Source organism: Phymastichus coffea, unplaced genomic scaffold (genome assembly GCF_024137745.1).
Source record: "Phymastichus coffea isolate CEN01 unplaced genomic scaffold, Cenicafe_Pcof_1.1 PCOF00105, whole genome shotgun sequence".
Classification (NCBI taxonomy): Eukaryota; Metazoa; Arthropoda; class Insecta; order Hymenoptera; family Eulophidae; genus Phymastichus; species Phymastichus coffea.
Window position 1 is genome coordinate 223,243 of NW_026706916.1, and position 25,756 is coordinate 248,998.

Here is a 25,756-nt window from a genome sequence, read left to right on the forward strand (position 1 = left end):
ATACACATTGAGTTCCTCTTAACCTACGTAGTGATGATTAATAATCAATTTAGATTCACTCATGTGCCTATACACTCTTCATGATACAATCGCATATAGTATAGATAAGGCGTCCTACTAATCTCCAATCGCCAATCTCCCATCGCATATTCTATATTCGGCCGCGTACGGTCTTATTCATCGTAAGTTGTCATCTGTTTTAAGAAATAATTACAACAAAATTTGTCATACATAACAGCAAAATATCAATTCGGGCTCAAAATCAATTAAACAAGTTTTCAAAACCCAACCGTAAAGCTGTGCTTTGGCGCGTCGATCGTCGAACACGGCGCCGCGCCTCCCGCGCAAGCAGGTGATTGTGATTTTCCCCTGGAAGTGAACAAATAAAATATGGTAATAATCTGTCAACGCGAACAATGTCTATAAGAACTGCTGACCGACGAAAATCAACCGCGCGATGATAACGTCGTCGTGTTGCTGCAGCCGTGGTGATTGTACAGGGCTTTGTCGATGGTGCTTCATGTGAAAGGTAATTTTTTTGGCTCTCGCGAGTGCGGTGATCTAGTTCGAGTAGCTCATAGCAGCTGACTTTTCTACGAAATGGCACTAAAAGACGACGAGAACACTTGGTGAGTTTAAATTCTATTTGATTTTTATTTCGTGATAATTAAAGATTGTTTAGTGTCATTCGTATGCTGTAGATTTTATCATCAAATATATTATATAAAATAGAATCGAGTTGTTCTGATAGTATCATATGTTTTTGTATACCATAGCTTATTACATTTTTAAAGTTAAAAATATGTTACGGTTGTAATGCTAAATTCTATATCGCGGCATTCTTATCAGTAGACATATCTTTTTCAACTACTAATTTACTGCTATATATGAGTAACGTTCATTCTTAGAGATAGCTCTGCTTTCTGATAACCTTTCATTAGAATAAGTATGACTATTAGAGTAAGGTTGTTAATTGCAACACTCCTGTGGAAACTAATGGATATATGTATTCAAACAGTTTTACAATAAAGTATGCCAGATATTTTTATATTTTAAAAGAATTTATATTTGTTAGTGGTTTCAAAATAATTTTCAGATCTAGTATTATTTTTGTTTAGTATATCTGGGACATTTGAAATATCTGTTTACTGATTAGATTTAACTTTTTTTTCCAAAGGTTCATTTCTTTTCATTAGCTATGTGATGTTTATTTACAGGATACTTGAATTAGAAGCTGCTCTTTTGGATGCAGAAGCACCTTCTGCATCTGATATTTATGCAATATGTAAAGGTCAACCAGTGCCAGCTAATCTGCGACCAGACGTTTGGCAGGCATGCCTAGATGTCACAGATAGGGGGAATCAGTTAATTCATTTCAATGAAGTTTTTGATCTTCCAGAACAAAATTTTATAAGAGAAGATTGCCAACAATTAGTTGGTTAGTTAAGCATTTATCAAATCTTAATTTTCTGTTACCAAGTACTAAAACTAAATACCTTCTTTTTTAGATAAGTTGGGAAATGATGACGAAGATAAAGTTTCAGTTGTTTCCGATTTGGAGTCCATCATAACTTTCCATTGCAAAAACAGAGTCCAACGATATGAGAGGGGTAATGGATGGCTTGAACTACTTGGTCCATTGATAGCTTTAAAATTACCACGTTCAGCCACATATAATTTATTCGAGGCTATTAGAGATATTTATATACCAAGGTATATTAAATATTTTTTTGTGCATAAATAAAAAAACAACTTGCTCAAATATTAATTGTTTAAAAAATTTTAGAGGTGACACACATAGTGCTGTACTGAGGTTACTATTACTTTACCATGAGCCAGAATTGTGCTCTTTCTTGGATACAAAAAGAGTATCACCAGATCTATACACCAAGGGATGGATCAATACTCTATTTGCTGGAGTGTGCTCCTTACCAGCAATTTCCACCATGTGGGATTTGTATTTTATGCAAGCCGATCCATTTTTCATGATGTTCCTATCACTCATTATGGTTATTAATGCGAGGTAAAATATCTTTTAGTATTTCACTAAGAAACTTGCAATATTATTATCATTATGACGTTTGATGCGGACTTTTTCAGGGAACAAATATTGAGCATGAAAGATGACGATGCGCAAAATATTGTCGATGCGATAGCCGCAATGCCATGTGCCTTGGAAGCCGAGGACGTAACGGATTTCTGTTCTCTAGCTCAATACTATGCCATGAAAACACCTTCGTCCTTTAAAGTCGAACTGTACAGCATAATGTTTGGCGAGGGAGGCGATGAAAAATTCATAACTCATGCGTTGTGTTTACCAGTCTCAGCTCAAGAGTTAGTTGAAAATTCCGTGGAAGCCTCGTCTTTACCTAACGCTCCTGTTGAGTCTGTTAGATTTTTCCTAGTCGATTGTAGACCTGCTGAGCAATATAATGCAGGTCACTTGCCTACTGCTTTTCATTTGGACTGTAATTTAGTAAGTGTAGAGAAGTTGAGTAAGTATTGAAATGTTAAAAATATTCATTTATTTATTGTAAATTTTTAGATGCTTCAAGAACCTGCAGCATTTGCGACAGCCGTGCAAGGACTATTGCAAGCTCAACGACAAGCTTTGGCTGTTGGATCTCAAGCAGGTGGCGAACATTTGTGCTTCCTTGGTAGTGGACGGCAAGAAGAGGATCGATATACTCACATGGTTGTCGCATCATTTTTACAAAAACATACACAGTATGTTAGCATGGTTGTTAATGGATATCAAGGTAAAAATACTGAACGTAGTTCTTGCTAACTTTTTAAATGATATATTAATATTGTTTTTTTTAGCTATTCATGAATACTTTGGTGATGAAGTGGTGTCAAGCTTTGTTGATCACAATTCCCAATACTGTTTAGTATGCAATACTAGTTTATCGGAAGGTGATTCTAATGAAACGAGTCCATCGAGAATGAAACATAGTAATTCCGAGTTTTTTGGAAAGCTTGGTCAAGCAATGAAACTTAAAAGTCAAGATTTGAAAGGAAAACTTTTTGAATACATTGTTAATCCGACAGCGAGCGCCAATAATAGCACGGAAAAGAAAAATGAGAAGGAAACTGATCAAAGTAAACGAGAACAAAATTCTAGGCCTGTTTTTAGTATTGATGACGATCAAGACCCTGGTAAGTCAAGTAAATGTTTTTACAATGACTTTTGAGTTGAAACTGGAAATCTTTGAATTATTTAAATGAATAATTTTTTTTTCTAGACATGATGATGGCAACTGCTCAAAGTGAAGAACCTATTGAAGTAGTTTCACTTCAACAGTGGTTGAAAGATCCAAATTTAATGCATTCCTTCAAATGTATGGAAGTCAAGGTGAACGGTTACGTTTACGAAAGGTAATGACTGTAACGACACTATTTTTCATTGAAGTTATTGACTAACTAATAATGTATGCCTTACAGTCATTTATTAGTCACTGACACACATATAGTTGTTCTTCGAGAAATTCCGGGACGAAAAGGTGCTGCTCATGTAATAGTGAAACGACCGTTATCAAGTATAGTCAGAATAACATCAAGGAAAAAGCATCCTGATTTGATAACTTTCAAGTATGGATCCACACAATCAGATAATTTAGTTATTTCAGATATGGACAGATTCCTCATTCCAAACGCTAGCGAAGCTACGAAATTGATTTCTCAACAAATTATGAAAACATTAAAGACGGCTGAATAAGGTGTTGGAATCATGAAAAAATTATGAACAATAATTGTAATCTGTACAAACAGTTATTGGGATAATACGAAACTGAAGTAAACCTCTATTTATGGTAAAATTTAGGAGACCATTTTCTAGCAATAGAAAGAACTGATGTATAATAGAATATAGTCTTTTCGAATTTTCAAAATATTTCGACCATCGACTATATTTAACTGAAAACTGTTATAATCGAATTTGAAAATGTTTCTTAAAATTGGTAACCTTCAAAGCCATACTAATTAATTTTTCATGTAATTTGTTGTGAACAATAGTACTTATAATAAGTAATTAAATACTACTTAAAATTTTATATCTCGCGTAAAACGTAGATTTTTTTATCGATCAATGTCCTTTAAAAAATTCAAAATTTCAATATTACATACAATCAAAATTTAAAGTATATTTTTCATACTTCATAAACTTTCTATACTGATAATTTATTTTTGCTTTTATGATGTTAGAAATACATTCAAAATATTGTGATTATGACATGAATGATTACGAGTTTAAATGGAAAATTGTAATTTTCTATTATTTGTTATTTACATAAAAATAGCTATTCATCAGTCAGTTGTATGCGAAACTTTAAATCATATACATTGAATAACGTGAAAGTAGCGATACGTTGAATGAATCACCTGTTATACTGTACAGAACAACAATTTCTTTAATTGGAGAAGAATTGAATTGTTTCTGCAGAAATTCACGTTAAAAATCAAATCATTAGTTTTATTTCAAAAAAGTATTAGGCGTTTGAAACTCGACCGTCTTTATATAAAAAAAAATGTTAGAGTTTATTGTAAAATAATAAATCCAGATTTACTATATGAAATGTTTGTCATTAAGAAAATTCTGTCTACTTTAAAAGATGAAAAGTAAAGCCATAGAAGTATACATTCATATGTACTTTCATATGCATATATATGCGTTAATCATACATATGTAAATATTAATGCATAGTATTGATTCAATATCTATTTAAAAACAAGTAAGTTTTCATTTTTACTGCTGAAATTCTTACTTTCAAGTAATTTTGACTTACCACTTTTATTTTTATACATATATTTTATTATAAAAGTTGAATTCTGTTAATTTGTAGCTTAGAGGAATTTATTTATTGGTTTTTTTCTTCTTTTTCAACGTATATTCATTCATTTGCGAGTGTTTTATTGCAAAATTCGTTATACTACACCTACAAAAACTAAAGTTAAATTATTTTGCGTGCTACTTCATATAGCGGTAATTTAAAAACTGTACTACTTATTTAATTCTAATGGTTTTAACAATTAAGTTGATGTATTGCTTAAGAAACCGTATAAGTTTCTGTGCAATTATATTATAAGTAACAATAAAAAAATTTTTAACATAGCAATATTTACGTATCTTTATATTTTTCGATAATTCAAGTTATATTTAATCATTTTTTATTGACATTGAACTTCATATTATTGCATAATATATAAACTAATTATGTCATTCAAGTATGACGTGCTTAATTTTTATTATTTACGAATTAGTCAAGCAACGGTTATTATAGCTGGTATTGATTTGGCAAGGTAAAGAAGCGTAAAGAATGATATAGCTATATACAGCTCTCAAATACTAAATATCTATCGCCCTATATCTTCCATGTATTCCGCTGCAAAGTAGTTTACAAGTGCTGAGACTGCAGTATCAGTATACATGACGTGTGTTTAAGCAACGTTGTAGTTATTTAGTTAGTTGTTTCTGCCGGCTTTAAATTAACTTCTTTTTTGATAAATACAGCTGTGACTGTGCACAAATAAAGCGTGATCGCGTAATTGAATAGGTACGTAAAAGAATGTAAGAAAACGTTTCAGCAAATATAAAGTTAAGGCACAATATCGCTCGAACAAAAACAACCTACAACGAAAAGGTAAATCACTATTTTTTTAAGAAAAGCATTATATAATTATAACTTATCGTCGTTTCACTTGTTTCTTGTGTTAATATTTTGTTTATCCATTGAAAAATCTCATTTTGCTTATTAACCCCTGATGTCACCTGTCAAAAACTATTTGTAATTAAGTTGAGAAAATGCTTTCTTTTGAAAAGCTGTGTAAATCTAGATTTTTTCTACAATGCTTTTACACGCAAAAAATCTCCTGCAAATCAGCAACAACAATGACAATTCGTGACGCTCTCAATGCTGCATTAGATGAAGAGTTAGCTAGAGATGAAAGAGTGTTTATTTTGGGAGAAGAGGTAGCTCAATTTGATGGTCCCTACAAAGTGACGAAAGGTCTTTGGAAGAAATATGGTGATAAAAGACTAATCGATACTCCAATTACTGAGGCTGGTTTTTGTGGAATAGCAATTGGAGCAGCAATGGCTGGATTGAGACCCATTTGTGAATTCATGACATATAATTTCTCTATGCAAGCCATTGACCGAGTAGTTAATGCAGCTGCAAAGAATCTTTATATGTCCGCAGGAAAATTTCCAGTTCCAATTGTCTTTCGAGGACCTAATGGTAATGCAAAAGGTCTAGCAGCTCAGCACTCTCAATGCTTCGCTGCATGGTATTTACATGTTCCTGGATTGAAAGTAATGTCACCATCTACTGGTGAAGATTACAGAGGATCTTTAAAAGCAGCTGTGAGAGATCCAGATCCAGTTGTCATTTTAGAGAGTGAATTACTATACAACTATGAATATCCACTGACAGATGAGGCTCTGGATAAGGATTTTACAATACCTATTGGAAAAGCCAAAATAGAGAAACCTGGAAAACACATCACTCTTACTACACATGGGCAAGCAACTCCATACACTATGAAAGCAGCTGAACTGCTTGCATCTGATGGTATAGAGGCAGAAGTTATTAATTTGAGATCTTTGAGGCCTATGGATTGGGACACCATTTTCAAATCAATAGGAAAGACTCACAGATTAATGACTGTTGAGCTTGGTTGGCCAAGATGTGGTGTTGGCTCTGAAATAGTTGCAACAGTAATGGAAAATCCAGTATTTTTTCAACTTGATGCTCCTGCTGTTAGATGTACTGGAGTAGATATTCCTATGCCTTATTCAGAAAAAATTGAAGACGAATGCACACCGAAACCACATCATATTGCTGATTATGCTAAAAAAGTTGTTGGATCTAAAATTTAAATGATATATAAAATTGGAAATAAATTATTTGACTTAAAATTTGAATTGTCTTAGGAGATTTTTTGCGTAAACCTAGGTAGTAACCAATTGATGATAAGTATATTTTAATGATTTATTTTTTAAATTGGACAATTTTTTTTATTGCAGTAATAAAATAGCATGGGATATACAGCAAATAAACTAAATCATCTATTATAAACAACTTATACGAAATTAATCAAAGGTACTTAAAAGAAGTACATCATTGTTTTGTATTTAGTCTATGCAATTTCTTAAGTTGAATCAATTAAATAATTTTTATTCTCAGATCAATGTATTTAATGGAAGGAATTAAACATGTACGAAGTAAGAAAAAAGGTTTTATGGTTTGCTGTCCTAACACGAATCTCAATTCTTATACTACAAGTGATTTTCAACGTACTGTGCCCAGATCATAACGCTAACGCCTTTCGTACACCTGCGGATCCAACTGAGAAACACACACTTCTAGACAATATTGTAACATTTTTATTAGGAGGACTGACGAGATGGGATGCACAATACTTCATCCATATAGCAAAATATGGTTACACATACGAAAACACTCTTGCTTTTTTTCCACTTTTTCCAATGTTAATTGAATATATGGCCAGAGTGTTTAGAATACAGCCACCAATACTTAATTATAGTAACATCATTGTGATATGCGGCGTTATAATTAACTTTGTGTGTTTTGTTAAAGCAGCCTTAGTTCTTTACGATCTTAGCCTAGTAGTATTTAAAAATACCAAAGTAGCTTATCGTGCTGCTATACTTTTTTGTGTGAATCCAGCGAGCATATTTTTTACTGCTCTTTATACCGAATCTTTGTTTGCTTATCTGACTTTTTATAGTATGCTTGAAAGCATCAACAATAATCCTTGTGTTTTTTTGCCACTGAGTCTTTCCAGTTTAGTTAGATCAAATGGATTAGTTAATCTTGGTTTTCCAGTTTATTTTTGGCTAAGAAATTTAGTGGTAATCGTTTTACCAAATTACATATTAGAGAATAAGCATTTTCACAGCAGTACTAGATCATTGCTCTTCAATTCTCGACACGTTTTTATAAGTTTATTTCAAATTATTTTTATAATCATTTTGTCTTTATTACCGTTTGGTTACTCACAAGTTTATAATTACATTAAGTTTTGTAAGCCTGAATCAAATGAATCATGGATTCCATACCATGTAAAAAATTATGCAATAGATAATAACTTGTTGCTGCCAGGACAACATGATTTTGCATGGTGTAACTCTAAATTACCAATTGCATATTCTCACATTCAAAATAAGTATTGGAACGTAGGTTTTCTAAGATATTATGAATTCAAACAGATTCCTAATTTTCTTCTTGCTGTACCTGTAATATGCATTATCTTGAAGTGCTGCATCGAATTTTTTAAAGAGCACAGATCGAAATTTCTCACTTTGGAATTTTTCAGTGGAATATCAAGACCATCTGACAATATAAAGCGATATCCATTAGAAATGTTCGTTTTTGTAGTGCATGCCTTATTTTTAACGACTTTTTGCATTTTCTTTGTACATATTCAAGTAAGTACGCGCCTCTTATGTTCAGCCAGTCCTGTTTTGTTTTGGTACTGTGCCTTAACAACTTTGGAGGATACTAAAATGTCAAAAAAAGTCACAGAAATCGAATATGATAGTCCAGAAAATATGTGTTCTCGATGGAAAGTATTTTTCATTACGGAACAGAATTATTCTTATCGAGAAACATTGATTTATAGATATTTTTTAAGCTACTTTGTAATAGGTTGCTTTATGTATGCTAATTTTTTGCCTTGGACTTAATTGTATTCGACAATGTACTGAAACATTCTTTTAATTTTAAAGCAAAGCGACGTGTGAGTTGTAATTGTTAATATTTATTTGAAAAACTACGTTCATTACTTGTAAATAACCTCGTTATGTCAATTTGAAAAATACATTTATTTCAATAATATTCCAATATTTTTGAATTATTTAAAAATAACTGCTTCTTATATTATTTCTTACGTTATTGCAATGTTTTAAAATTTTAATTTGCATATGTAAATTGAAACGAGACATCGCAATAATTTATATAGACTTGAAAAACTTTGTTTAAAACAATTAATCTATCAAAAATAGTATTTTTAAGTAGACTGCATAAATAATAAAAATTATTTACAATATGTACAATTATTTCTTGAATATTTTAATTTACTTTTCATGTTGTTTTTTGTGTTTCAAAACTTCAGTTGGTGTAAGATACAACGTTTTCTGACAATCGGTACATTCGTACACAACAGCATTCTTCTTTTTCACCGGCATTACCGATGTTTTCATACCAATATCCCCAGTATTTTCTTTTTTACAAATACTTATGTGTTGTAATTTTTCTATACTGGATAAAGCACCACGGAAGCCGCAAGTCGGACATACCCATTCGATTTCCAGCATTTGACATGCTATTTTGTCGCTCAAATCGTTTCCAATGAGACTGTAATAAAAAATATAATTAGAACTGTGGTTTACTGATATGCGAAAGTTATATTTATATGATATCTTACCAATTGTAAGTTATTTGTTTAGTAAGTCGAATGCCACCCTTTTTTTCGTGAGGCACTACTTCGAAATCAGTTGAAAATGGATTTGTATTGATGATCGTTGAATTTTGATCTCCCCTGACGTAGATATTTTTCAAATGAGCAACAAGTAATCGGTTGACGGTATATGGCACCGATGTGTGCATAAATTCGACTAGTCCTTTGTTCAATTCATACTCGATTTCTTCTATATTTTCTTTTTTATCTTCAGAAGACATATCTGAAATTAAAAATGATGTTAGTCGATTTAAAAATTATTAATAATTTGATGATATAATTAAGTTACTTGATTTATCTTGTAACTTCAAATTTAATAAATGGTCCCATTTTTGTCTCAGTTGAGCTGCTTGGTACAAAAGAAGCGCGCCACTGTCGGGCGTTGGAAAATCGAAAGAAAGCCATGAGTCACACGCAATACTGAAATTTTCATTTGAAAAAATATTATTTTAAATTAAAAAATATAAATAACAAAAATATTCATGAATGGATACTTACGTTGTAAATGTTGAATTGGTGTCGATTTCCTGGGCAAATAAAAGCAATGTCTGTGCTGCAGGCATTCTCATGGTATTAACCAAGTATGGTTTAGTAGTTTCCAATAATGATCTAAATTAAACAGAAAAAACTTTTACTAAATTTACTTTATATTTGTAATAACATTTATGCGAATGATTTTACTTACAAATAAGTTAAAATTTGATGCTTTGCACTGATAGGTGATTTTGATTTATAACCAGGAATAGTAGTAATGTCAGGCTCTTCTAGTTGTAATACTTGAGGATGATTTCCAAAAAAGCTCATTGGATGTAAAGCCACGAACTGTTTAACTTTGGTATGGAATAATTGTTCACTGACCGTCTGTAAATTATATAATGAGCTCGTTTTTACCTTTTCATTAATAATATCAAAGAGGACTCATTAGGAATGATCATCATACCTTGCAATAATTAAATTCATCTGATGATGCAAACTGAGGATATAAACCGCTGCATAAAATCAATTTTAGCATCATTAGATCCTTGTAACTGCAAGCTGTAGATGCATTGACCAAATCGCTAACTTTTGAAAAATCATTCTTCATCCTGAACTCTATATCTTTAATGTCAATCTCTTCGTCTTCTTTTTCATCTTCTATTCTTATATTATCATCGTCCAACTTTAGCTGTTTTGGTTTTCTTAAATCATTCTGCTTGTAGGACCTCTTCAAAGATCTGAGTAGTTTCAATTCTCCATGTCTTAATGTTCTTTCAGAACTTGTCATCTCGGAATTAGTATCATCCGTATACAATAAATGACAGTCCTAAACAAAGGTGGGAATTAAATCATAGAAATGGATAATAATAAAAGAATATCAAAATTCATAAGTTTGCGCACTTCGAGTAAGTCTTTGAATTGAGTACGTAATTTGGTCATTTCATAAAATCTTTGTTCTTCTAGACCCCTTCTTCTACACCATTTTTTGCTATTACTGCTACCTGAACGTACATTTCCGCTTGTTGAGTGTTTAATTTCAAGCCACTCTTTATATGCATTTAATAACGTTATCGGATCACCGTGATCTGATTCTAAATTTTTTCTTGATTCCTACGAGAAAATTTGTTATTAGCAAATATAAACTTTATTCTTTTCCTTTAAATTACTATTTATATTTGCAAAATTTAAGTTTATTGTAACAACTTACCTCACAATCAAGGTCTCTGTAAGCTCTGTTTGTAAAAGGTGTTTGCACGCTGAGAGCAGCAGCTAAAGATAAAACGGGCTCAATTTGATGGAATAATGAACCCATAATCAACATTTTTCCAATAGATATGTCAACTGGTAGTCTTGCAAGAGTTTTCCCTATAGCTGTTAGCTTTTCATTTTCCGTCAAAGCACCCTAATTCCAAAAAAAAATTTGATAAATAATCAACAATACATCAAAAATATAATATTTTGAATTTAGAATTTTTATTACTTACGTGTTCTTTCAATGATAAAATAGAAGTTTCTATGCTTTCTGCTGGAGGTGGTTCGATAAAAGGGAACTTGCGAGGATCTGGTAAGCCCATAGCAATCATTTGCAGTAAAGTAGAATCAAGAGGAACTCGCTGTAACTCTGGTTTAGAGTATTTTTCAAATGCTTGATAATCTTCGGCAGAGTATAATCTAGAATAACATTCATGTTTCAATTCTATCCTTTAATATTTATATGATGAAATAATTGTCTAATTAAAAAGAATGTGCACCTGTAACAAGTTCCCGGTCCCGTTCTTCCAGCTCGTCCCTTCCTTTGTTCTGCGCTTGCTTTACTTATCCAAAATTCTTTCAATCGCTGCATCTTACAAATTGGATCAAAACTCATTTCTTTGACTTTTCCACTGTCAGCTACGAATCGGATCCCGTCTATTGTAATTGATGTTTCAGCAATATTTGTTGATATTATACATTTTCTTACACCTTCAGGGGGATAACCAAATACCTAATAAAAAATAAAAATACGTTGATCAGTCACTTGCTAAGATAAATCTTTAAAACTTATGAAAAATACTTTACTTTATCTTGGTCAGCAATCGATAGTGTACTGTGCAATGGTAAAACAATCCAATTATTATCCTTTTTACTGTATTCTTTTGCAGCTTCCACCACTGCTGTGATTTCGCTCATTCCACTCAAAAATATCAATAGATCGCCCCTTTCTTTTTCTAAAATTATTATTGATGGAAAGTCATGAAGAGTTGTAACCATAGATTCTTTTATCACAATTTGTACGTACTGTCATATTTTCTGTCAATAATTTGCATGATTTGAATGTATGGGCTGGGATTGAATCTGTCATTTTTGGAACGTTTATCTTCTACAAGTACAGGCCTATAAATTAACTGGATAGGATACAGTCGTCCAGGCACCTAAGAAATAAATATAAAGTACATGTTCAATTTGTGAAATGATTATTCAACAGATTTTATCAAATAATAAATTTCTTGTATTTTACATACTTGAATTAATCTGACATCTTCATTAGCAAAATAATTACTAAAAAGTTCAATATTAATTGTGGCAGACATCAGGACTAATTTCAAATCAGGCCTTTGGTGTATAAGACATTTCATGATTCCTAACAAAAAATCACCATGTAAATGTCGTTCATGAACTTCATCTAAGACTATAACGTCATATTGTGATAGTTCTGCTTCTCCAGCAACCTATTGCAACGAAAAAAATTGATTACAAAAAAAAACTATATTACAACAGTTTACACTAGAGTGATCTTACTTGTCTTAAAAGCAATCCTTCTGTAATGAAAGTAATTTTTGTATCTTCACCTTTCTGCTTTTCAAATCTTATTTGATAACCAACTTCATTAAGATTTTCTGTCAAAGTTTCATAAGCAACTCGCTTGGCTAAAGATATACAAGCTATTCTTCGAGGTTGCGTACAAGCTGAAATGAAAATAAAGTTATAAAATATTTATCCAGGAGATTTATTTGTCAATCAGTTCAGTTTAATGCTCACCTATTGTACCAAATCCAGCTGTGTAAAGATATTGAGGAACTTGTGTTGATTTACCACAACCAGTATCTCCAGCGATGATGACAACTCTTTCAGTTTTAACGGCATTTATAATTTCATCCTTAAATTGAGCAACAGGAAGATTAGCTTGTTCTGTCCTTAATTGTTTCAATCTTGCAAATTTCATGTTTTGTTTAAAATCAAGATATGTTAAAATAATATCTTTGAACCTTTTGAGTCGCTCCTGTGTTAGTTCTCGGATATCTTCAACTCTCATAAACAACTCTTTACATCGATAGCTTAAATTGAAATTAAATCTGTGGGATTTATCATAGACTTCTGGAATTCCAAGAAAATTAACTTTCGAATTAGAGGACTTAGATCTTTTCTCCTTTTTTTCATACTCTTTGACAAAGAGCCAAAATTCTTCAGTATCCTGAACAATATGAAAGCTGGAAAATATTCTATTCAAATCACGTTTGTATCGTAAAAATGTAAAGTCTGTATCAATTTTGTCTTCAAAACTTTCTACAAGTTTCTCTGCTTCCTGCCTTGATGAACCAGGATCAGCATAGATTTTATTCCTGTACAAATGTCTACTTATTTTTTCTTTATCATATTTGCTACTTATATCGTCTTGAGATGATGAGTCACTACTTGAACTGGAATACCGTTTTTCTTTTCTATGCTTCTTATACTCCCTTGATTTATTTAATCCACTATCTTCAGAACTAGAATCATATTTTTCTTTCTCATGCAATCCAGAATTTTTACAAGTAGTTGATGATTCTCTAGACTTGGATCTGTATTTTTTTTTCTTATGTCTTTTACTTTTATCTCTCTGATCATTTGATGATTCATTATCCAAGGAATATTTACACTTTCTAGTTTTATATTTTTCCAGTCTTGTCTCTTCCTCTTCAGAATGATGCTTATGTTTCTTTTTCTTATGCTTCTTGGAATCATCCTTGGAGAATGATGTGAAACTATCGTCCTTATCCTTATGTTTATGTTTCGGCATTTTGCACAATGACTATTTCTACCAGGTTACTATTAAATATTGCATGTTGCTTTTGTCAAGTCAATCAAATAAAAGAACCTGTTAAAAAATTCTGATTATAAACATTGTTTATAAATTCGTAACCTCAATGTATAGAAAATTTATTTCAACTCTTTCCAGACTAAAGTAAATACTTGAAAAACTGCATTAATTACGTTATAATGTTAGTGTTATAAGTGAAATAAATGTTCAGTATGTTTCTATGATGCATCTGTTTTATTTACATCCATAATTACCAAGTGCCAAGACTGCGAAGGCCTTAAAATCATGCCTAGAGAAGAGCCCGGCACAACTGTTCGTCTGCTAATGCTAATATGCGCTGGACACATTACGAGCCTAGTAAGAAAGGTATCGTCTTTATCAATATAAGTTCAAAATATCTGTTCTAATTTCTATTATAGAAATGGAGATTGAAATAATAGTATTTGATTTGAGTAACCAAAAAATTACAGAAACTCGAAAACAAATGATCTTTAGTATAATACTATGGATAATTAAATATACACACATATCTGCATAGAATTGTCTAAAAATATCGTACCTCGAGTCTGAAAATGCATATAAGCAGCTCTATGGGTAAAATCTACACGATTTTGAAAAAGTCAACTAGTGTACACATTACTACTTCTTTCAGTTTATATTTAATTTACGATGTACCTGATAAACTAAAAAAAATCGAGTCTATCACCGGGGATAGTCGTATAACCCTTGTCTTGTATGCATACAAAGTCGAACTACAATCCATAGAAAAGGTTTTCTCATTGATTTTTTAGAATTTCATACATAAAATTAAAAATGACAACTCAAACCTCACTACAAATTTGATTTCAACGAAAAGTATGTCTCGATATATTTTTAATCAAAATTCGAAGCCTTGCAGAGCTCAAAAAAATTGCTGCGTTACATAAAAAACTCATTGTTATGTACGATACGTTTAAGAAAAATTTACATTAATGAAGCTCTGCAATTAAAATCAATATTAACGCTTTTATAAAATCCAAAAGACTAAAAGAAGTGCATAGAAAAATCGTGTTTGTTTTTATTGATATGAGCACCTCTATGAGCAAAAAGTGTGTCACACGAGCATGAGCGGCGACGAATCAAATTGTTTCCGCATGGGCCGCTCTTCATGTAACGAGAAAGTTAGAAAAATGAAGTGTTTACACTTTGCACGTTTGAGTTATGGCACTTATTCGGCGAAATTGCTTGTATCGAATGTATTAGCACATGTATTGCAAAAATATACATGCATCTGAATTATGTATTAGACATCTATAATTGGATTTCAATTGGTCATTGTAGCTTTAAAGATGTTCGATCAGATCGATCGAGAAACTCGGTAATTTTTCTTAAATTTCAGTAGTAACAGTACGATATTGTCAGACATCCACGTATTACTTTGGTCGAAGAATGCGCGTGTGCCAATATGAATCTACAATTGTAGAATTGTTACCGTTACCAAATAAGCTATCAACGCTCACATTAGCTCACCTCGTTTAAAAATCCCTTCGACACTCGTATGCGCGCGTGTCGACGCAGAAATATGCGCTTACATACTCGAAATTTATTAGGTGCACTATGCTAAAAGTGTGTCCACCATAGCATCTCAATTCACGATCAATCAAATTTTTCGAAAATATATAAAATGACATTAAAAATAATCAAATACACTTTTCAAATTGTACATAACAATTGGGATGATAGTAGATTACCCTAAATTTATACAGCAAAGGCAAATCAATGTTACAAATCGAATGAATAAAAGTTTATAAAATGCATTGCATTTATCTATTAATACGGCCTTAGGTTTAATTTTCACTTTTGTATTATTGTTTTAACACGAATTTTTTAATTATTTTTATTTAACACAATTCTGTTTTGATTGAACAGAATATATAAAATAATATATTTTATTAGCAAAGAAACACGTAAGCTTTCTACAGCAAATTAGATTGGAAAATAATTGGTTGAAATTATCCTATATAAAATATGTCTGTAGGAATAGATAAATATTTAAAAGAATTATATGTTTAAAATTCTTCTACTGATTATTAAAAATGATCAACTATGCGATTATGTCATGTAGAATATTTTGTTCCAATTAATCGTTTGTTCATTTTTTTGCAAAAAGATATAATGTTAGATATTTCATTTTTTTAAATGTTATTTTATTTCTCGTGTTCAGTAAGAGAGCATATTAAATGAACAAAATTACAAAATATACGTAGAATCCAATTATGCGGAATCTTTATCTATACGAAACGAACCCGGAAATTAAAATAATATAATTAATTTGTATTTTTACAATGCTTGTATGTAATATATGTACGTGTGCGATGTCCAGAAACAATGTTCGTGTTGATGAGTCATTTAGTAAATAAAGCGGTTCATAGTACTACAGCTCCGAACACACTAAATCACACAATAAACATGACATTGTTTTCAGCATAAATGTTGTGCAACGTAGCAAGAGCAATCAAAGTAAAAGCCTGAATTATTCCCGATTTCCACGGTTATTATTGGCACGACTGCCCACCCATTCAAATCACAGATCGGCAAAGCCGTGAAGTATTCATACAATGACCGAATGATCCTGAAATAACCATAGCCGCACCTTCGCGAGTTAAGAGGACCACCCTCTCCAACGAAAAAAGGGGAGAAAGCGTGCACGTTTTTAGGTCGGCTAGTACGACCAGTGACACATTGCGTGGAGCGCGACTATATACAACCTGGCCCGATGAACTCATTCAAAGTGTTAGCTTTTTTATCTATTCGCGGGCATATACATATATACGTACACTCTTCTCCCTTCTTCCTTCTTACGCCGCAGTACAGACGCCACGTGCACGACGCGACGTGTGCCGGCTCTTTTTAATCGTCAGACTTACCTAGTTTTTTCTTCGTGCGTCCTTTTTCACTGCCTGATTGATGAACAGTCTCTCAGGAGTTTTTGAAACAGCCGCGTTTTTTTTATTTTTTTAAGCGCATCAGTCGAGATGTTTCGTCCACCACGGTTGAAGGTGCGCTTCAGTAGGTGAAAAACGGACGGACGATCGATGAAAATCGCCGAGACAAGCAAGACAGCAATTGAAAGTTTACTCGAAAGTCGACTGCTTTCCAAGTGCACTCGAACTCTGAAACATCGATTCGGCGCTTATTCGGATGCGACGAAGCCTTTGGAGCCCTAAAACATTTTCAAAACTGACCATTCATCTGACGGTCACAGCCGAGCGCGCTATATATATATATTACACATCTCCCCCCTCCCGTATAGTATCCGCGCGAAAAAAATTCCTCCTCTGTGTATAGCTGCGCTGGCCTCTGTCGACGAGCTAAGCGGCGTGTGCGCGTGGCGTGGAAAAGTCGGCTGCACGGCGGAAGGGAGAGAGAAAGAGAGTGAGTTGAGCTGCAGTGTGCGCGCTGTACCGGCTTTTCGCCTTTTTCGGAACATACGCGTGTGCGTTCCGTACGCTCTGCGATATACTTACGCCGCTTCTGCCTGCTGGCGCGCTTGTTTCTCTCGCGACGGCGGCAGCGCGCGCGCGCGCGCCTCTGGGTTCAATTTTATTTTATCTTTTGGCCTTTGCAGCGAGTGCACGTTTTCCAGCTTGTGAAAGATCGGCAGCAAGCAGTTTAGCGGATTCCTTAACGCCAGCGGTATATCCATCTGCCTTGTAAATGTTCAAACTGTCTCTCGCGGTGCGCCCGACGGAATATCGCTCGCTTTTTATCCTTCCTTCTCCCGCACGAATAATATACGTTTTACGCGTCGATCCTTTTGGAATGTGATTTCGCGAGGTGCGGTTAGCAATGCTAAATATCGATGTCTATCGCGCGCCCTCGCGCGGTTTAATGCTATTCGGTGTCTCTCTCGTTGAGGCGTGTTAAAGCAAAATTGAGGTCACGGCTGGTTTTCGGAAGTCAGCACAGTTTTTCCATGCTAATCGACCACCGCTGTAGAGGTGAAATTTTTGTTTCTACCACCGACGAATCTCTAAATATCGTTAACCGTATTATTTCTTCCATGAAATTGTTTTTTTTTCTTCTTTAATGTTTCCGTAATTTCGTGTCGATTTGAATTGTTACTTCATTTCGATTTACATCAAGTCGATATTTTGAAGGATTACAAAACTTATTTTTGTACAAGGCTGCCGCTCCGAAAGCACACTGGTCGATGTACAATCTAAATTCTTCGAAAGCACACTCCAAATCTCAAGAAAGCCGTGCTCTCGTCCTTTCACGATAGACAAATAAAAAACGGAGTCCTCAATGTTCACGCACACACCCATACGCGCGCCCGCGCGAAACGCGAAGGACTCGTCGACCACGTGCGTTTTTCGGCGTTGCGCAGACGCGAAAGAGAGAGAGAGAGAGAGAGAGAGAGAGACTTGGCGCGGCACGCGCGCGATCTGCTCACAGGCAAAAAGTTCATCATCGGCCGCATACACCGGCAGTCTAGACTTTGGTTGCCTTGTGGCTGCGCCTTTCGATTCTCGACGCGTTTGCTTATACTCGTTCATACGAAGGTGAAATTCTCCACGTCTGCGTGCATGTCCACTTTTTTTTTCGTTAACAGTGCGGAATTACGCGTTTGGCAAATTTCATTTGGTCGTTGAATTTGAAGCGTTTTTGCTTCCTTTTTTCGTTTTTAGAAAATTAAATCTGAATGACTTTAAATTGTTCGTTAAATAAGATTCACGGCTGTACTCTCCTTCAAATTATTACAGACAAAATCAAGATCACGTGTTTATTTAGCATTACCGCTATCTTTTGAAAATATTGCCAACAAGCCGGTTCTCAAAGGAATAGAACACGCGAATAACCTGCCAATCTCAAGACGCTAAAACTTTGTGTAAACTGTGAACGAAAAAACTAAAATAAAATCACGCAAGATAGAAAAATATGAATCCAAACAACAACAGCGAGGAGCACACGAGCGAAACATTATACACGAAACATAATGCCGAATGCAACAGCAGCGAAAGAAGCCAATCAGCAAAGTGTCTTGCAGGATCTTCATCGCACGTCAAAAGTTTGTGCAGCAGTAGGCCGAATGGGATTAGCCGGAATGAGCCTGACGACAACGACAAGTCCAGTTCCGCCGAAGTAAGTATACACATATCTCTCTCTCTCTCTCTCTCTCTCTCTCTCTCTCTCTCTCTCTCTCTCTCTTTCTGTCTGTTTCTCGTCTTTTTCTCTCTCGGCACGTACTCTTTCGCTGCGTCCTTCCCCGCTAACGCCTACACCTGCGTATACGTAATTTGTATGTCTCGCGTTCGCCGAAGCCGCCTTAATATGGCGAGTGGGATTTATCGGTGCAATGATCATGATGCGCGGCTGGCGGGCTTTCGCACAAAGATACGTTGATTGATCGATCGTCGCTGCAGAGGGCAACACCGTTGGAATGTTTTTCCTCCTCTTTCTTTTTTAATTTATTTTTCGGAGCGAAGCCGGCTGATTAAACTTTCACTTGTATGACTGATTAGGCGCGATAGCTTGAATCTCTGAGCGTCTTGGTTTGATAAGCGCTCATTGATAATGGAATAAATTGTCAACTCGCTTGATACGCTCTTCGCTCGCTGCACGTCACTCTGCTTCATTTCTAAATATAAATCTGCAAATTTTCCATCGGTTCATTTGTCCGCCTAACGGCGCCTACATTCCCGAGAGCTTCGATCGAGCCGCTGACAATTGTTCGACTGTCGAGCGAGCGGGGATGGTCGGCGCGCTCGTTGGGGGTTTTCGGTTTTGGCCGGGAATCGATAGTTGCTCCGCGCCTGATTAATTTTCGCGTGTCGGCAAATCGTTTGCGCTTGACGATCGCGAGAAAAGGGGCGCGTTTTGTGAATGACCTAGGGACACGTGTTGCGAATGTGAGCTGCGTCTGGAGAGACCGACGACGAAAAAATAATTTTTTTTTTCATCCGACGGACTCCTTCGATAGTTTGCGCAAGAAAGGAAAAGTTACTTGATCGGTTGCCGTGATTTAGGTTACACTCGATATACAGCGATTAGAAACTCTCGAACACTCGATTATGTTAATAATGGAATATAAACATGATTGATGATATTACTCTATAAACGTCAATTAAGTATCATTTCTGTCTTTGAATTATCGCGCCGCGTGCATGCTATAAATAAAAAATGAGTCAAATTATAATCATATTAGATTGCAATCAATCATCAAAGAATCTTAGGCTCCATACCTCTCGCGAATTTTTAACAGAGAAAAACTGTCATCATGTATGATTTTCGCTGTGCCATAGAATTCTTGCACCAGCTGTCTGTGTGGTATATTTTTTGTTTTTTTGCCTATCTTAATAGACGAGCTTGACCCGAATTTTAAAAATATATTCGTCACATTATCGAGGATGCAGTACAGAAATTCGAACATAAATCAAGCCGAGGAGAGTTGAATATTTTCGAGGATTTCATTAGTAATGCAAATTGTCATTTTTGCAGACTAAAAATCAATCTTTACCGGTTTTTATTATTCGTCTTTCTGCGAGTATATCTGTTTGCCAGCTCTGGGTGTGAATCAAATCGTCCTCGACAAATCATTCGATATGAAAAGAAGGCTCAATCTGGCATGATATAGTTATGCGCCAAATTGGTCAAAAATTAGTTTGTCAAACTCATAAATCATCGCTAAAGCGACATAAATGGTGTGCTTTTGAAAATTTATCCAAGCAAATAAACCCAATAATGAAATAAATAAATTAAAATACTGTAAAAGGTACACCGGCGGTCTCTATTTTCAATCAATCCAGAATTAACGTCTGTGGTATATAAATCAGCAATGTCTGTAAAAATAATCCTTTCAATTATTCGCCAGATAAAAGCCATAGTAGGCGCAGCGCCACAGGTGTACATGCATCAACCCCAGGCATTGTATAACCCGGCTTTCTTTCAGACGCATCAATTTTGCGGCGAATTGATATTTTGCATGCGGCAAGGCTATGCGGCGCTAGAGGCCTGTAGAGAACTTTTTTTTCCGGCAAGGCAAGAGGGTCGTGGGATACTCGATTAACATTTTTCAGAGCGCTTTATCAGGTTATCAAATGCTAATTTTCTCTCTTTTTCCTCGCGATTTGGTACATGCAACGTTTCGTATTTACATCTTCTCGGAAAGGCTTTGACTATATCATGCGCGTGGTGATATACGCTTAATAGTCACGGTCAGATAAAGCATGCTCACAGCATGTAAACAGAACGTCGCCTCTCGCACGATTAACGAACTTCTTAAAACTATTTATATTAATTTAGAAAAATTGCCAATGAAAATTTATGGCTGTCAAAAAAGACCTTGAATGTGTCCGATCGATTTTTGACTTTATCTACTTAAATTTCGAGTTTCATTGGATTCCGCAGTCGGTAGGAACTTTTTTTTAATACTGCCACACGTTGAGTTGTAAGCCGTTTTCAAAGCTTAATCTCTTAACATGCTGCTGATTTTTATCATGTAACCATACAGCTTTATCCGATATCGTATTTCTCTGGCCTCGTGCATATTGCACATTTTATTTTATTTTCGACTAGATTAACAAAATGAAATCGCAAAAACAACCGAAAATATAAAAGGAAAGATTGCTGATACTATTAATAAAATAGCACGCCACTACGTGGTATAAAATTTTTATAGTTCAACAAAATGGGAGACACTTTTTCTTAGGTCGCAGTGTCAGTCGTCTTATCCCTTGAGCTTCGCGAAGTTAAGCTAATTATATGAATATTAAAATGCGGCGCTTGTTTATTTTTTAACTTCTGTCGATCCATAAAATAACGTTTCGTATATTAGTAGTACTTGGGATGTGCATAAACGCGAGGAAATGAAATTACTCGAACACATATGTTTACTTACTTTATTTTTACGCGCACAATCGTGTCCGACGGAATGGGATAGCCACGATAATAAATACCATACTGTTTGAACGCGGCAAAGAATACGAGCGAAAATTATAAATGAAATTTCAAGTGAAAGCTTAGCAATATATTTCATGCTACGTTGTATGCTAATATCGGGAATACGAAATTCATAAAAAAAAGAGTATACGATGTAGTCAAGCAGTAAATATAGCTGACAAACGGAAAAGCAACAAATCTCGTTGGTATATCATAAAGTACACGTGCGTCGAAAACTATCGCAAACCATGTAGTTTTACGCGCCGTGAAAGCTCGAAAACAGTTAAATCGAGCGTGCAAATAAACTCCTCGGAAATAGCGCAACTACGCTCCACCGAAGCGCAGAGTATAGCAATCCGATAAAGTGCAGAGAGGAATAAAGATCTTACGGGACGCGAGCTTCGGGTTCAACCGTGGAATCGCTTCGCTCGCGCACGAGGTAGCTCGATTCGACGTACGTCCGACTCTCCTGCAAGTGGCTCGCATCGCGCGATTCGAAAGCTCTCGCGGGCGCTGCAATCGCGCGAGATTTCGCACGCGCCGACACTCGGCGCAGCTCGATCGTACGTACATGCGGCAGAGTTGCCGCGCAATCGTTTTTCGACAAGCTGACAATCGCTGACGGCGCTATTGGTCGCGCGAGCGGCGCTCGCAACGCATTTCGTACCTTTTTTCGCGCGCACCTACAGCTCTAGTTTTCAGGCTTTTATTTTTACGTGCAGCGATAACGAGCACGACTTGACGGATCGTCCGTTCGTGCGTACGCGTGAGCGTGGACCCGATTGCGTATGGCTTGATGCGTTCAATGATTTCGCTAATAATAAGTGACAGTACTGATGATAATCATGATTAAAGGCTTTTAATAATCGATTTTTAAACATGAAAGCATTAATTTGTATCTATATGAAATTTACCAAGTTGCTCGTTAACATTACCGATAGATATCGATACTAGTTGTTGAATTTTAAACGAGTACAGAGAAAGACATCTTCAATCGCTTTGACGCACTAAATCATTTTCTAGAAATGTAGAATTCGATTGATCACGAAACAGTACACTTCGATACTAGCGTGGGAAAGTGATTCGAGCCTCGTGCGGACGTTCGCTTCGTTCGGGCAACTGCCCACGCAAGGGTTAAGTCACTTCCACGCGCAGGTATTTGACTTTATTCATCGATACGACGCGCGCGAGACGAGATTTGAAGCTCGCTCGCTTTTCCCCGAGTCTGCGTCAATCGAGTCATAACTCACTAAATATCGAAAATTGTTTTTAAAAATCGTATCCTCACGCGATCGTCTGACTTAGAAAATATCCAATATTTTTTTCTAGCTTATAGATTAAGTTAGCTTATTATGAACGTGTCGCGCGGCAATAAGGCAAATTGATGTTTTTAAATTTTCGAACGGAAAATTTCCTGTTATGCAATTTCCCAATCGAAAAACTAAATTGCGAAACTTTGTTCTCATTCTTCTTAATAATGTCGTCAATATAGGATTGCTTATGAAAAAGCATGCTTGTGCAATTGATTGTTGCACGAACTCTACAATTGAAAATCGTACGCAACTTCGTTTGATCCTCGCGAATTTTTCCTATTCGTTACACTACAGTAAACGCCTTTACATTCAACGAATAAATTAGCAACTCCTGAATAAAAATGGAATAACGAGCGCAGCAAATTTCATGGCATTTCATAGATTTGACGGTTGAACGCTTCGGCGAACATAGGCGGTCGAAATGTACACAAAGATAATTCAAATTTCATTCCAACTGGTAATTTTAGATTACAGTATGACGACAGCCAATAAAAATATTACGGCAGATTATTCGTTTTCAATCGGAATAATTTGTTCAACGTACATCTCTCTGGTTTCTTCAGTAATTATCGCTCAGTTAACAATGCCGCGCTATAAGTCAATCAAGCAAATGTTGTTGAAATGTATTTAAAATGGCATTTATGTGAAACCCATCGATATTTTTATATTGTATAATTTTCTCAACATAAAAATAAAATTTTCGTGAGTTCATCAAAATGCGGTTCTTTAAAAGTATGTAATAAAACCATTAGAAAAGAAAGTAAAATACCATCTTAATAAAAAATAGATTGATAATGAATAAATGAAATTTAGCAATTTAAAGATTCAACTCTTCTACATACACTCCATTTAGCCCTGTGATTCCGTGTAAAAATAATTGGCATCGATATGCAAAAGCAGTGGGCAATAAATCACAGAGGATAATTGTTTTAGAAAGTACGATAAATTCAGCAGCGATTCATACTAATATGTATTGCTCAAAAATTCGTTCATAAACAAACTTTAAATACTCGTCGTAAATCAGTTGTCATATATTTGAAAATTGCTCGGCGAAAAATCGATGTGTATATCGATTCGAAAGGCAGACCACTGAAACAACTGACTTCCTGCATCTGACGTAACGAAGAACTTGACATCAATTATCATAGTTGTAGCACGTCAAGTTTGCATGATAGGGTTTTAAAGTCGTATACGGACGACAAGAAGAAACTAGTTCGTCTTGAAACGAATAGAAATCAGGGCCAATGTTGCTATGCGGCACCTCCGAACGATGTTTGCACACGCCTTTCTCACAAGATTTTCGTGTAAGGCAAATGTCGTGCGCACCTTGGGATCGCAAGGTGTGATTTATAACCTAACTAGACGTAAATAAAATCCAAGAGAGAGAGAGAGAGAGAGAGAGAATGCTCTATATGTCGCGTGCGTCGTTATACTTTTAAGGTTTTGCTCGCAGACTGGATATCTTCGTCGTATTCTTCGTGTGGGAAATTTCCAGTGTGAATTCTTGCGTTTATGCTTCATATATTCTTTAATTTTTTCAAGTTTTTTCTTTGCTTAGATGAATGTTCAAAAGTGTATAATATAGACAATTCAATCCATGTAACTATTCATACTATATATTCTAGATGAATTTGAATGATCAAGTGGTTATAAAAAATTCAGTGCAAACTATAAATAAATTTGTATACATCGCCATTTGAAGTATCATATTAGTATATGAATAATGACTGTCATGCATGACAAATTTGACTGAGGGTATAGTGATATACGAAACGACATCATCCATTGCTTTAGCATACTACGATATATCCTCTAAATATAATAAGTTTTTTTAAATTTATTGCGCTCAATGAGTGAAATCAACAAGTGTAATGGTCGGCAATAACCGTCAGTGTACCGTTATCTTTTCAGCTTGACATTCAATTAACTAATAAATGTCGTTAAGTAAAAATCAAGTTTTATTAACTTTACGCTTCTTTTGTTCGATATTATTCGAAATAGATGAATACAAAAGTACACTGTAAGAGTAAACTACTCCTTAAAAATTGAATCGATCAAAGAGTAGAATTTTCAGGAACCCAATTATACAAATAACACGTCGTGTTTTGAAGTTGATTAAAGGGTGATGCATCGTAAAATTACAGTTTTACGCTGCAAATTATAACGAATCGTTAACACCATTCTACCTTTCAAGCAAAGGCATTGATCAGCAAATTTGATCTACAGTCGAAGTGAAACTTACGCAATCGGACTACTCCGTTCAAGTATTCCGCGGTTTTGATATTCCGTAATTAATTCGCACGGGTTCGCAGCTTGTAAAGGCATCAATTTGCGCTAATACATTTATCCATCAGGGGCAGCGTTTAAAACTCGACTTTTCCATCTGCGGTAGCTCGTTAAAGGCTGCGTCGTATAGGGATTTGTATGGCGACAGAGTTTCCAGTCGCGCCGTGACTATCGTCTCTCTTTCTCTCCGTGTAAACGCGAAATTGAAAGGTATGTATACCAG

General features: G+C 34.9%; 5 protein-coding genes across 8 annotated transcripts in view; 4 read left to right on the forward strand and 1 right to left on the reverse strand.

The window, feature by feature from the left end:
* The first annotated feature begins 174 nt into the window (after nt 1-174).
* Nucleotides 175-5,062, forward strand: LOC131670238 (TBC1 domain family member 23-like). The gene is made up of 9 exons (XM_058945671.1): nt 175-629; nt 1,218-1,438; nt 1,509-1,713; nt 1,787-2,023; nt 2,101-2,476; nt 2,546-2,759; nt 2,824-3,159; nt 3,246-3,378; nt 3,445-5,062. The coding sequence occupies exons 1-9, from the start codon at nt 601-603 to the stop codon at nt 3,716-3,718; spliced, it is 2,025 nt and encodes a 674-aa protein (XP_058801654.1). The 5' UTR covers nt 175-600; the 3' UTR covers nt 3,719-5,062.
* A 329-nt stretch (nt 5,063-5,391) lies between these two features.
* Nucleotides 5,392-8,858, forward strand: LOC131670252 (GPI mannosyltransferase 2-like). Its single transcript, XM_058945699.1, has 3 exons — nt 5,392-5,639; nt 7,025-7,100; nt 7,185-8,858. Exon 3 carries the CDS (start codon nt 7,214-7,216, stop codon nt 8,705-8,707), a length of 1,494 nt encoding a protein of 497 aa, XP_058801682.1. The 5' UTR covers nt 5,392-5,639; nt 7,025-7,100; nt 7,185-7,213; the 3' UTR covers nt 8,708-8,858.
* Nucleotides 5,708-7,018, forward strand: LOC131670254 (pyruvate dehydrogenase E1 component subunit beta, mitochondrial-like). The gene has a single exon (XM_058945700.1). It carries the CDS (start codon nt 5,801-5,803, stop codon nt 6,875-6,877), a length of 1,077 nt encoding a protein of 358 aa, XP_058801683.1. The 5' UTR covers nt 5,708-5,800; the 3' UTR covers nt 6,878-7,018.
* A 111-nt stretch (nt 8,859-8,969) lies between the features above and the next one.
* Nucleotides 8,970-17,035, reverse strand: LOC131670251 (probable ATP-dependent RNA helicase DHX34). 3 transcript variants are annotated; one of them, XM_058945697.1, is made up of 17 exons: nt 16,921-17,035; nt 14,269-14,368; nt 12,976-14,071; nt 12,736-12,902; nt 12,459-12,665; nt 12,236-12,368; nt 12,016-12,164; nt 11,709-11,941; nt 11,442-11,628; nt 11,165-11,359; nt 10,858-11,067; nt 10,421-10,783; nt 10,166-10,341; nt 9,979-10,089; nt 9,770-9,900; nt 9,448-9,703; nt 8,970-9,377 (listed from the first exon to the last, which is right to left on the reverse strand). In XM_058945697.1, the coding sequence occupies exons 3-17, from the start codon at nt 13,991-13,993 to the stop codon at nt 9,098-9,100; spliced, it is 3,816 nt and encodes a 1,271-aa protein (XP_058801680.1). In that variant the 5' UTR covers nt 13,994-14,071; nt 14,269-14,368; nt 16,921-17,035; the 3' UTR covers nt 8,970-9,097. The 3 variants fall into 3 exon arrangements, with proteins under 3 accessions (XP_058801680.1, XP_058801679.1, XP_058801681.1); XM_058945696.1 differs by having other exon boundaries at nt 14,257-14,368; XM_058945698.1 differs by lacking the exons at nt 14,269-14,368; nt 16,921-17,035 and having other exon boundaries at nt 12,976-14,166.
* Nucleotides 17,036-18,713: 1,678 nt separating this feature from the next.
* Nucleotides 18,714-25,756, forward strand: part of LOC131670272 (four and a half LIM domains protein 2) — an 88,117-nt gene continuing 81,074 nt past the window's right edge. The window contains exon 1 of one of the 2 annotated variants that reach the window (XM_058945735.1): nt 18,714-19,138. In XM_058945735.1, the coding sequence (XP_058801718.1) occupies nt 18,935-19,138 (204 nt within the window). In that variant the 5' untranslated portion in view covers nt 18,714-18,934. The remainder of the gene's footprint in view (nt 19,139-25,756) is intronic. The other variant, XM_058945737.1, reaches the window with a different exon arrangement.